Source organism: Semicossyphus pulcher, unplaced genomic scaffold (genome assembly GCF_022749685.1).
Source record: "Semicossyphus pulcher isolate SPU_LCO1_2020_fin unplaced genomic scaffold, fSemPul1.0.p SCAF_19, whole genome shotgun sequence".
In the NCBI taxonomy this organism is placed as follows: Eukaryota; Metazoa; Chordata; class Actinopteri; order Labriformes; family Labridae; genus Semicossyphus; species Semicossyphus pulcher.
In genome coordinates this window covers 9,027,090-9,040,001 of record NW_027211692.1, presented here as the reverse complement: position 1 = coordinate 9,040,001, position 12,912 = coordinate 9,027,090, and the positions used below count along the sequence as shown (strand labels likewise).

The following is a 12,912-nucleotide window of genomic DNA, read 5'->3' as shown; positions in this document are numbered from 1 at the left end:
ACTCTGCAGTAGACCCGGGTAATTATCACCTCGGCTCCGATCAGCAATGATGGGAACACAAAAGCCGGGTCGACGTGCTAATCTCCACTCCCGTTCCGGCGCGATGCTTCGACACGCTCAGCTACAAATTCCGCCCATCTCCGTCCGAGCAGCGCTTGAACATCGATCCAAATTTGTTGGCGCCGAGATTGATAAACAGACTGAATGAGTAATAGGTACAATAAAGACCTAACCACCGTAACATCTTCACTGTTTACTAACCCTGCTTCTGGTGCGTTTGTGCTGTCAGACGGAGACGTAGCAGAAGAGAGACCGGAAGGTAAATGAGCCAGTGCTATGGACAAACCTTGAAAATTGAATTGCTATATGCATAACATGAGCTCCATGACTTTTTAAACTCTTCTGACGCACACATGTAGTAAAAATTTAAGATTGTAGCGATTAGACAGTCCGAAGGCGCCTTTATTTTGACATGTCTGTGTTTTAAGTGTCCTCACTTGTCTGGTTTGTGTGTGATAAATACTGCCAGATTGCAATGATATGGTCACCATCTGAAAGCTGTTAAATTTTATACTAAGAATTCTGTACACTGGGAAGTGTAAGCAAAAATACACAATGGAGTGCTATCCAGCCATCTAAATATAATAATGTGTTAGACAGATTGTCGTATGTAGAATTCAGAGCTGCCATATTATGCACAAAACGCTGATAATGTGTCTGAAATGTTCCCCTCAAATTTCCATAAATATTAATGTGTTGTGTTGCGATGGGAGGGTTGAGCCGTGGCTTTGGGAGACTTCCAAAGGCTCTGGTACAAGGAGGAGTGGTGGGAGTTAAATGTGGGGTCAAACAGAGGTCACAGCAGGGAAGCTGTCTAAACCAGACACCCGACCCCCTCCTCCGCCAGCGCTCCAGGAAACCGGGGTACCGAAGAAACAATAATGTGGAGGATTATGGGTAGAATTAATGCACAGTTGCTTTGGGTCTGTTTGCTGAGTGTAGCTAATTGAGCAGTAAGCGTAAAAGGCACATGCATGAAATCAAGTTGCGCTGAAAGGCTTATTCTAATGTGTGTTTAGTCTCATTATTAATATGTAATGGACTGAGATTCCCCAAGTGCAGAGGCACAGACTTAATGAGGCTATAGTGCCTTTTTGTCGTTTGCAGTCTCTGTGCATATCGAGGCTGCATGTGATGCCAAAATCTCTCCATAATGTATTAAATTACATTTAAAGGGGAATGTGTGTTAAATTAGCTTTAGCAAAATAATCCAAAAATGCACCCGGCTTTCCAAGTCATGAGTTGGCCGAACACTGAGTGCATAATGCCAGTCTCAGAGGGTCATGCTAAGGTAACTGATAAAGCACGTCCAGCTGGTCCAAAGCCAGACCAGCTTTATATCGTCTCTATCAGTCTGTCTCTTAGACCCTGCAGGCCTCGACTTGATGAAATGCAGGCTCATGGTGGAAGGTGTGAGTTACAACTAACAGAGAAATCATGACACAATGTTCACACAAGCTTCTGTAAACAGGAATGAGGTAAATCATTACTGCTGACTTGGGTTTAAGCAGAGTTTTTCAGCAGAATTTATGATTGACCTGCAGAAATTGAGCTGAAAATGAAGCTTACATTGAGTATACACACATCTGATACTGTTTGTCTAAGCTTGTCTATTTTTGATTTATTTCCACATTTGTTCAGACAAAACACTTTGAAGCCAGATTCGATGTGTCACTTTGTTTTCAAAAAGTTGCTGTTGGAAAGGCTGCTCGAGTATTGGTAGAGGCTATAGCTATAGCATTAGCATGAATGGCTAACTAGCTTAACCCAGTAAGTCTCAGCTAACCCTGCATAAGGAGTAGTATTGTTAGTATTTTATATATTTTGTGGGGTTGCAGGTTGTGTTAAAAATAGCAAATTCTCTGGTGTATGCAACCTACAGTATGTACATGTGTAAACATGAGAAGGTCAGGCTAAACAGCTTTCTGTAATGCTAACCCAGTCAGGCCTAGCTAACCCAACGTTAGCCATATAGTTAGTTTTATACATTTTGTGGGGTTATAGGTATGCTTTAAAATAGCTAATTCTGAAGTATGTAGCCTACATGTAAACATTAGCAGGCCTAGCTAACATTACAGTTACTAGACTTATCTTGTGTTATGGTTGCCTATAAGTGTTAAATAATGTTAGTTACCCAGTGTTAAACTAAATTATTTTGGTTTAACCAAGCTTTAGGATAACTCCGGGTAGAATTGTGGGGGTTACAAATTATGTAAAAAATGATATTGTATGCTAACTGTTCCTGGATGGTCCAGTTTAAGCTAGCATTAGAGGCTCTCTTCTAATGGGATATAGTTAGCACTCTTATGCTTTAATAAAAGAACAATGTTTTTTAAAAGAAATTACAGCGGTCTAATTCTAAATCTGATTCTGTTTGGAAACATTAAAATGTAACTCACTGCCAGCATTTCTGACCAACCTTTGAAGCTAACATTAACTAATTAAGCTATCTAGATTGAGCTCATAAAATCTGCAGGCTACACTCATTCCAGCTAGTAGATCAACAGTTGCTGTTTAGCAATGGGAAGCCTGTTTAAGTCCACTACTGTCTGAAATAAAGAAGCCATTGTTTTACTACTATAAACTCTCATACGTGTGTTTATAATGAGCTTATTTTGTTTCATTTTATGTTCACACTGAAACGCATAAGCTACAGAAGAGTTTCTGAATTACTTTCTAGTGATAAGTTGGCTGAGTACAGAAGCGTCAAGCCATTTCCAATTTGTTTCGGTTATTACAACAGCAAAACATGAAAGGAATGCATCTGCAAATCAGGATTCTCAAAAACAAATCACATGACAAACAGATGCCTCTAATCACATGATAGTTGCACATCACTGTCAAAAGGACTGGTGTTTTTAATTTTATTCACTTTGGAAGCAGAGTGCTTTAAAAAAAGATGCATTTTTGTGGTTGAAAATGTCAGATTAGCATAGACGGAAGACTAAAGCGGAGAGAAAAGGATGTAATTTAAATTTTTTCCACATTAGTGTGGCTACGCCTGTGTTTGTGTGTTACTGGTTTACACTTTGCTTGTTGTTATATATCGTACAGAAGGAGGGAGAGAGAAAAGAAGAACAGTAATGGAGGCAGGCAGACTGGTCTTAACACCACTGGGAGTGAAGAATGCACCCCCTGCAGTCCTGACCTTTGACCCTGCCGAATGTAGGCCTCAAGGGCAGCCCACGCCTGTGGAGACACAATGCTGTAGATACCTATTGAGCCTGGCTTTTTACTCCTTTACAATCCCCCCTGCTTTTTTACGCTGGGTTCTTTACTACATGAAAACTTCTTGCCATACAGGGTCCAAGTTTGGATTTAGAGCCTGTATTCAGGGGGTCGCTTTTGTGCGTCCACACAAGGCTGGAAGGGGGGAAACACCCACACACCTCCCTCTTTCGCTCCCTCTCCCTCTTTCTCTCTCTCTGATTCTCAGTCCCCTTTTCTCGCTTTTTTCTGCTGGGTTATTTACCCTAAGCCCTCTGACATTCTGGCACCTGTTTTCCTCACAAAACCGTTAATTTATCACTGAATTATTAACTAAGAGCCCACAATGTGTCTGGCACTCGGTGACATGTCCTGACTTCGTGGGGGGGTGGAGGTTGGGGGGGTGCGGTTGCTGTGGCAACAGGAGGGGGGCCTTTATTGAAAAAGCAATTTAACCAGCGTCTCTCCCGTCTGCTTTCGAGAGGATCCACCTCCAAAATGGCTCGGCTGGTGAATGTTACGGGATTAATAAAAATACACGAGACGGCAGCAGCATTTTGCATTGAAAAGGCGAGATGTGAAAGCCTGCTGAGTTCTTTTTAGGTCTACAATTTTCAGGGAAGTGCTTCTACCCACCACAAAGGAGCGTGTAGAGCAGGATGAGCCTCTGTAATGAGCACAGTGGAGGAGGTCGGAGTGAGTGGCCTGTACTTTTTATATTTTAGGAAGATAGCTGACACTCGAGGGGGGAAATGGAAGTGGTTGGAAAATAGAAAATGGGGAGACTTTTTTTTAAAAATCCTACAACCTCAGGGGTGCAGATATCGGTGATAGTAAAGTCCCAAAGATAAAAGCCTAGATCTTGTGTTTGGTTAATGAAAGGCAAAACGACATGCGCAAAATAAACCTGAAGGACATGAAGACATAGGTCAACAGTGTAGCATGGAAAAAGTGCAGCAACTGTGCAGCTGTCACAGGGTTTGAGATGTATTTCACCACCAGGGGAGAGGCCGCGGCTGTGAAGACTCTTGACCGAGGGTAAAGCGATAGTTGGGTCAGAGCGGCACAGATGGAAGCGCTAAGTTACACACACACTAGCCCACATAGTGTTGGCTGAAGTATGAGAGGTGGGAGGGAAGGGCTCCCTTTGTAGCCTTGAAGAGCAGCAACAGGGTTTTGAAGTGGATACAGGCAGTTACTGAGAGCCTGAGGAGCAGCTTGAGCAGAGGCGGGCTGCAGCATGGAGGAATGTAAGTCAAAGCTAACTGCAGGGGCCCGGCCAGGAGAGAGTTACAGAGGTGTAGGAAGGAGCTCTCGGAAGCTAGCAGTGTTTAAATGATGTTGTGCTCTGTCTTTATGTTACGTTAAATCACTATCTGAAAAAACAACTGAATATTCAATGGACAGTGAAAATTACAGAGGCACATTTGGCTATAATTAAAGTTCTAACATATGTGACAGCCTATCTTATTAGCTACTATCAGTAAACAGCTAATGTTAGCATTCAGCCACTCCCTAGCTAAAATTGCTAGCTAGGAAGTAGTTGAATGCCAGCTTTACCTTTTGATTGTGTTGTACAGTATGACTGTAAAGGCGTAATTTGCTAACAGTAATGTAAGCACAGCAATGGTAAAGCGCTAACATTAGCTGTCGTCTGGTGGTAGCTAATGGGTTATTAAATATGTTGTTTCTACATTTTAAATTAGCCTGTCTTTTATGTCCTTTAACATTTTTAAAAGGTAGCCTAATTTTAGCATTCAGCCATTTCCTAGCTAACGGTAATATTAGCTAGGAAGTAGCTAAATGCTAACATTACCTTTTGATTGTGTTGTAGTATATAACTGTTAAGGCGTACTTCGCTAATGGTAATGTAAGCAGAGAAGTGGTAGAATGCTAACATTAGCTGTTTGATGGTAGCTAATGGGTTATGGGTTTTTACAAAGTTAAATCTTTACTTGGTAAATGTTCTTTTGTATCAATAACACTTTCAAAAGGTTATCTTAGCATTGAGCCACTTCTTAACTAACAGAAATATTAGCTAGGAAGTGGCTGATTGCCAGTAGCTAAAAGGTTATCGGACCTGTTTTTTTTACTTCATTATCTTTTAATTGCTTATCAGTTTGGAAGGAGATTTGTCACATTAACAATATTTAAACTTCCCACCCGAGCATTATTTCAGAAAAAAATGGCTGCCATGACAAAATGGTCATTTGTTGACTCAGCTGTGCATCAGTGTATGAGCTTGATTCCATGTTGCACAGGTGATATCCGGAAGTCTAAAGAAGCCTGTGTTAGTGCCTGCCAAGAGGCAAACCAAGAGTCCAGTCCAGCCTGCTCTCCTCTGCACCGCTCCAGTAAATCTTTACGGTCAGGGATCACACCACCTGCAGTCAGTGTCAATAAAAAAGTCGCAGTAAAAGACAAAACGCTTTTGTAGAACATGTCTTCAGGGGGGGTGGTCAGTCCATCAGACAAACAACCTCACATCTGCTGACAAATGTTTTCACACGCTTACAGCCAAGATCTATGGGAAGGCATTGATCACATCACAGGTAGCTCTTCTGTATGGATCAAATTTCTTTTTCAACATTGCATCATTTCCTTTGTGTCCCTTTAAAATAATGTCACAATAATGTGCTGTAAAATGTGCCAATATATTCCCCTTTACCTGAAAAAGATTATTCAAGAAGCACTGTCACCTGATGAAAGAAAAAATTGTATATTTATGAGTAGGTTAAATTAAATTCCACAAATCCTCTTTGTGCCGTTATGAATACTGTAGGTTCTTACTCTGGATGAACATGAAAATAACCAGCCCCCTTTTCATTCAAGCTATCAGCTGTATTATCACCATTTGTCCCTCATGTAATACTCAGAGATAAAGGACTAGGCTGCTATCAGCATCACAGCAGGATACCTCTCATGTCCTCCGATGTAGCGGGCTGACTCTCCTTTGTAGTGTCACCGTCGTAATGAAGCGGCGATGGGAGCGTCTGGCAGATGCCTCAGGCCTGACCGGCCCAGTGAAAGCAGATCTGTGAGGAGATAGGCCCCGAACAAAGATAGGTGAATTGGGAGCTTTGAGTGATGAAATTTCTTCCACTCTAGTTCTCTCAACACACCAGAGCGACTGCAGAGACCCATCGGCTACTGACAAAGGGCCGAGTTTCACTGCGCGATCGGGCTGCAAAGTGGCTTCAGAAAGGACTCGGTTAAAACTGAAACACATGTGAAAAGATTTAAAACTCAAATCTGTAGGGATTTCTCGGCGTAAACCAACCTCCTCTTAAAGTGCAGAATGTTGCCATAAAGTGCAACAGTGCAGAGAGGCATGAAAGTGATCGCCACGCATGACATTTAACATGGAAATGTGGATATCTGGGGAGGGGGTTTGGTTCACTCCCTTCTTTTTTCTTGTTCTTTTACAGTCCAGAGTGGGTGCATGTCACACTGAAATGTATGCAGTTCCCATGAAACACATTTAGCTACATCTAAAAAGAATCAGCATTTTTTTTTCCATCAGTAGGATGAGTGTATGTTCATGCACACTGATCTCCAGGCACCCACAGTGTGCTGATTTGTTCTTCTTCAGGTTATGGATCTGCAGCCATGCGTGATCCAATTAGCATGATGAGCACTGGGCGTAGTGTGAGGCTAATGCCTGCATGTCCAAGAGAGTAAATGGATTGTTAGTATGGATTTCCAGCTCTCCCCGGAGTCTTAACAGTTGGTGGGCTCTCTGCAGGGGTTATTGGCCTCCTCAAACCAGTGTGTAACTATATATCCCAAGCCTACCCATTGGTCGTATAGTTACACACTCTGTTGATGCTGATAATGAATAGAGGCGCCCTTCGAGAAGCAGGGAGCGGCAACATGCAATCTTGATGCAGTGAATACGCTCTGCAAGCCGTTTGCATGCTAATTAGTTTCTGAGTCTCTACTGGACAGATTTTTTGTATTTCTCCAACAGAAATTGGTCATGGGCCACAAAGAATGACTTAATGTTTGGTTAATCTACTGGATAATTGCTTTATTTATCTTTTTGTTTAGAAAATGTCGTAAAATAATAATGATGTTAAAGTTTCACGCCATCTAACGTGACATAACCAGATGTTTTAGTACGCCTGGTCCAAAATCCAAATATGTTCAGTTTAAACAGATGTCAAGCAGAAATCTGTTGCAAATCCTCACATCAGAGAACTGAGAAAATGGTTAGAGGCTCTGGTCTTTAAATGATCAAAAACTTTTGCAAATAATTTGATTAGGAATAGTTTGACGTATTGGAAAATAGACTTGGTTAAAAAGATTGAAATCCCACATGTTTTGTGAGATGACCTGCAAGTCCATTGGCTTTGGCACCGTGTCTACACAGCGCCTTTGTCTGGCAGAAAAGCGCTGGCAGGGCGCTGGGGAACGCTTGGATGAAGCGCTTGTGCGGTGAGAGAACCTGGGTTTTGTTTCTATGACAAAAATATCTTCACAGAACTTAACTTACAGCACAGCGAACAACAAACTTACAGCGCGTAGGGCGATAAAAACACAACACTTACCAGCAACATTAAGTGTCCTTCCGATCTGCTCTCACAAATTCGGTCTCTGTGATACTTTTTGTTTGTCATATCGTACAGCTCTGGGTAGACCGAAACAGCCAAAACAAGTTGCTCCTCCATGTTTGGTGGTAACCAGGGTGACGAGTGGCGCCCCATCTGATTGGTAGCCTGAAAAAAGCGGCATTTACGACACCTGTGCCTTTCTGAAAAGTTCCCAGATTTTGTACTTGAAGCGCTCGGAGCGGCAGCACAAAAAAGGCAGAGCGCTCTGAAAAAAGACGGCCGCATACGCTCTGTCCTCATCGGGACCAATTGAAAAACGATGCTGAACGACGCTCAGAAAAAGGCACTATGTGGACAACGGGGCCTTAGCCTAGCATAATGTCTGGAAAGAGAAAAAACGGCTCTTGTGGCTCTGTCTAAAGTTAGCAAAATCCGCCTACTAGCACAACAAAAGCTCACTAATTAACAAGTTTAATCTTTGTTTAAAATGTTCAAAAAACTAAGTAATAAAGAAAATGTGTTTAGAAGGGATTGAGCAAAAATATGTCATGGCTGGGTTTTGTTTCCTTTGCACACAGCTAAGCTAGATAGCTGCTGGCTGTAGCTCCATATTTATCATACAGACATGAGGGTGGTATCGATGTTCTCATCTAACTGTTGGTAAGAAGGCCATTAAGTATTTCCCAAAACGACAAGCTATAAATCTCTCCTCCTCTCTACACACAGCAGCACATAAGAAACACTTTGAAACATGAGTCACGTTACGGACTAATAAAACCTGACAAGATGACAAAAATATCCTTAACACTGACTCTACCGGTTGCTGTGTCTTTATCCAAGGAATGAGGGCAGGTTTGATTTATGTGTGTTTTTTCAGTACAATATATCATGTCACACTGAATTTATTGTCTCAGATATAACAGACAGCCTGCGGCTCTCGACAATGACAGTGTTTGGAGGAAACGGATCGCAGCTGCATGTGATCCCCATGTTTTTTATTCACAAGGAGGACAGAGGAGGAAAGAGTGCGATGCTGTTGTTGTGAATTGACAATGAAAACTCAACACTTCCCCTTTTTCAGCCCCTCAAAACACAATGAAGTCTTGTCTTTCAAGGTGCTGAAATCCACATGACACTTGTTTACGACAGACTCCAGGACATGCTGCTTTTGTAGTTACAAGGTCAGTCGTCCCTCCTGAAATCATAACAGCCCTTTCATGCTAAAGGCAGATCCAAACCCTCAAAGGATTCAGCATACGGGGACACTCTGATCTGCAGCCAAATCACAAGGAAGACGTGCTTCAAGGATGCGGTAAATTAGTGGCAAGACAAAGAGGAGGAATTGGTTGTTCCTCCGAGGTTGATGCACAAATCTCTCAGCTGTTCTCTTGATGCTGCAGCCTGAGAGAAACACGACTTAAGAAGCCTATGATTTTGTACAAAACCATCTTCCTTTACTCCTAAAATAACTATCCTTGTGCTTCAGCTACCGTTATATTATCTTTGAGGATGTACAGTAAACTGACGTGTGAGGATGAGTTGGTGGTTTTTTATTTTAAGCCATGCTGGCATCGAGATGATTTTGTCCTAGCCTGGGAACCTGAATAATCTGTGAGCTCGTGCTGTATTTGCTTTGGCCGAGGCTCCATTGAGGCATTTCATTCAACAAACCAAGATGGCTGACGCTGATGAGGAGCATTCGGAATACGCATATCCCATCTTTATTTAACAAAAATGGACGGCAGTTCACTTCACGTACATTTGCAGGTGTTGGCTATTAATTAATGTCATGCTAAGCATAGAAGACGTATGAATTGGGTTGTGAAACTAGCTACCTAGCTTAGCTTTCTGCTATGTCACAGATTTTGTTGCTGTGATTGGTTGTAGTATAGTAGTAGTACTTGAAATTAAAAAAAATTAACTGACAGGTTTGCCATTCACTAATTTGTTCCTAGCTGTAAGGCAAGTGCTAGCATTAGTTAGCATGATGACACTACACTAAGAGGATGAACATGACGCATCGTCATTGTTAGCACCCGGCTTTTTTGCTTAGTGGGAAAAGTTACAATCCGTGTTCAGACCCAGGTCAAATGACTCTGCAATAGACCCGGGTAATTATTTCCGCGGCAATGATGGGAACACAAAACCCCGGGTTGATGTGCTAATCTCCGCCCCCTTTCCGGTGCAATGCTATGACGCGCACTGAAATTCCGGCTGCTGTCACTTAAATACAGAAGACATACAACAGCGAATTTGTTCTTTGTTTCGTGCAAGATGCAGCAACACTGGCAAGAGAGCGAGGTGAGAGAGCTTCTTCTGATCCGAGGGGAGGAAGAAATAAGGCGACAGGTCTCCTGTGTATTTGTGATGTCAGATGGTGATGCAGCAGAAAAGAGACTGAAAGGAGTATACTCCACTGGCAGTGGGAAAAGAGACAACCAGCATTTATTAGCGGGTCTTCCCGGGTCTGAAAAATCTGTGTCAACGCGCTAATTTTGGTGGGAAAGGGGTATAAGATGATCTAGTGGGAAAAGCAGATGTTAGTTATTCATCTTTGCATAAAGTTATATTACGCCGTGACATACCTCAGTGTGGATACCTCTGGGCCTTGACATGAAAGACATTTCTTGACCTTTTAGTGCTTGTGCAGAACCAATCACCCTATCACTCTGTTGCTGTATTTTTTTTGGTGTCCCCTCACACTCTTTTGGCTTAATCCAGCTCTCAGCCTCACATCATCAGCCTGGATGACAGCAGGCCAATGAGTTAAATGTCTGCAGTCACACAGATACAGTGTGGGGGGACGTTAGCCTACCGGAGACAGTCGCTGTTAATGCCTTTAACCCTGTCAAATTTGTGAGCCGAGATTGAGTTTCCAGAGCAGCAGGGAGCGTGTGGTAAAGCTGTTGACCGTGGCAGACGCTGAAGATTGCTTTTGACGGACTTCCAGACCAAGATTGTCGGGAGGCTCCGGGTCGTCTTGTCCATGGGGGAAGACCGTCTGACCTCTGGTGTCAAGGGAGGGCCTGTGGTTGACCTCTGCTGAGGTCATGACAACATATGTGTAACTTGTGCAAAGAGGGGACACACAACACACAAGCTTTTATTCACCCTGAATATTCGTATTTGTGCTCAGCTCTTTTAGTGAAGTCATCATGAAAAGAGTAAAAGTTTAATCAACCCAGAGCTCAACGGTAACCGAACCCGAGGCTTGCTTCACCGAGAGTGAGGAAAAGTAGTGCTTACTTCATTTGGCCCACAACCTACTCGCTATCCAGACAGCGTAAATCGTTATATTACACGGGTACTTAAGAGTTTGGCTGGATACAGCGGGTAATAAATTGCAGTGTAAAATCTGTTTATTTTTTACTGTTTTTTCCAACTTTGACTATTTTGCAATGTGTCTCTTTTTTACGTAAATCCCTGCAGAGTCGTTTAAAGCATTTTAACCCACAAACCAGTCAGAAAGTGAAGCACACAGGTTGACTTGCTCATTCTAAGATCTGAATATTCTAAGGTGCTGTTGGATTTCTCACAAGGGATCCCCCTTCTTCTTCGTCTTCTACTTGCTGAAGCAGCAACATTGCACAGTTCAGATTGCCGCTCTTTACAAGACAGGGCTGTTTTCTATTCACAGCGCAGGACTCTTCCCTCTGATATGGAAAGTGAGCCTCAGATATGTGAAATGCTTGATCTGCTCTTTGATGTTAAGGGCTCCGCTGATCGCTGAACTCTATAAATAGCGGCGGTTCATGCACAGATTTCTGGCTGGAAAGCTTCTTTTCTAATTTTATGACACTGTATTCATATCAACTCATCACACTGGAGGTATTATATTTAAATTCAATGCCAATTGGTGCTTCTAAATGCCCCTCTTATAAATGCCTTGTCTCTCCAAGCAGCTCCAGTATTTCACACATCTTAAAAGGAATTTCTTCTTCTCTCTTTTTTTAGCTACATGCTCTCCTTTTAATGTTATTCATGGCACAGCAGGGACAGCATGAGTTAGCTCCAGTTCAGCCTCTTTAAAGTGCAGCAGCGTGCTTCTCACCCTCGGCTAATTCACCTCAGGTCTGACTGCGCTCCTCTATTTTTTATTCTGCCTTCTGGTCTCATGAGTCTCTTTTCTACTACAGAGAGTGTGTTTGTCCTATAAAATAAAAACTGTGCTCAGCTGACATTTGTTTCTTTTATACTGTAGTATTTCAAGGGAACACACTGAATAACTTTAGGCTTCTTAAATTGCACTAAATATGAGCCTTTAAGTTTTTAGGTCCGTATTTTTTTCCAACTTCTTATTGTCTTGTTTTTTCTCTCTACAGATGAAGCTGTGGAACAAGTACAAGGTAACCAGCATCCCCTCCCTGGTGTTCGTGGACGCAGCTACGGGGAAGGTGGTGTGTCGAAACGGTCTGCTGGTGGTCAGAGATGACCCCAAAGGTGAGATGTGCAGACACACACGCACACATATTATAAGCGAAGACAATAACGCTGATTTATTTTCAGTCCCTGACCTCCAGCTCCGACCTTAATCCCCTCTACTAAATGGTTAACCTCAACCCCAACCAGCAACCAATAAACCCTTAACACATCGCTCTTTAATGCCGTAATAGGAAGACATTTGAGGGTCAAAAGGACAAAACAACATCCATCAGTTTCAACACCCTTTAGCTGTTCTTCCTCTACAAGCCTGAATTCACATTTGAAGACAGTTTTACACAAACATTCACTCTCTGTGGGTTCAAACCAGACACTTAAGTCTGCAACAAAACAACAGCAAGAGGAACTAATATTCCTCTGAGGCAAGCGTGGCATGAATGAACAACTGAAATGCCTCTTACTGTTAAAGTGATAATCTCGGAGATCTCAGTTTCATTCTCTTTGGCGTCACCTTTGTCGATAAACGGTAATTGCGGGAGCACACTTCCCAGATATCCAGACAGTGTTGCATGTGTGACGTCCACGGTTGGCTCCGGTTGTAACTCTTGATTTTCCTCGCTGACGGTCGCTTTCCTTTTTAGACTGTTTGCCTTCATCTGAGCGTCGAGTTTGTTTGTTTTTCTTTGGATTTTCACTTATTTTTGAAGTTGTA

The 12,912-nt window shown here is 42.5% G+C and overlaps 1 protein-coding gene across 2 annotated transcripts in view; it reads left to right on the top strand.

Moving 5' to 3' along the window:
* Positions 1-12,912, top strand: part of nxn (nucleoredoxin) — a 66,850-nt gene that overhangs the window by 36,984 nt on the left and 16,954 nt on the right. For both annotated transcript variants that reach the window (XM_069668617.1, XM_069668618.1), the window contains exon 2: positions 12,143-12,260. In XM_069668617.1, the coding sequence (XP_069524718.1) occupies positions 12,143-12,260 (118 nt within the window). The remainder of the gene's footprint in view (positions 1-12,142; positions 12,261-12,912) is intronic.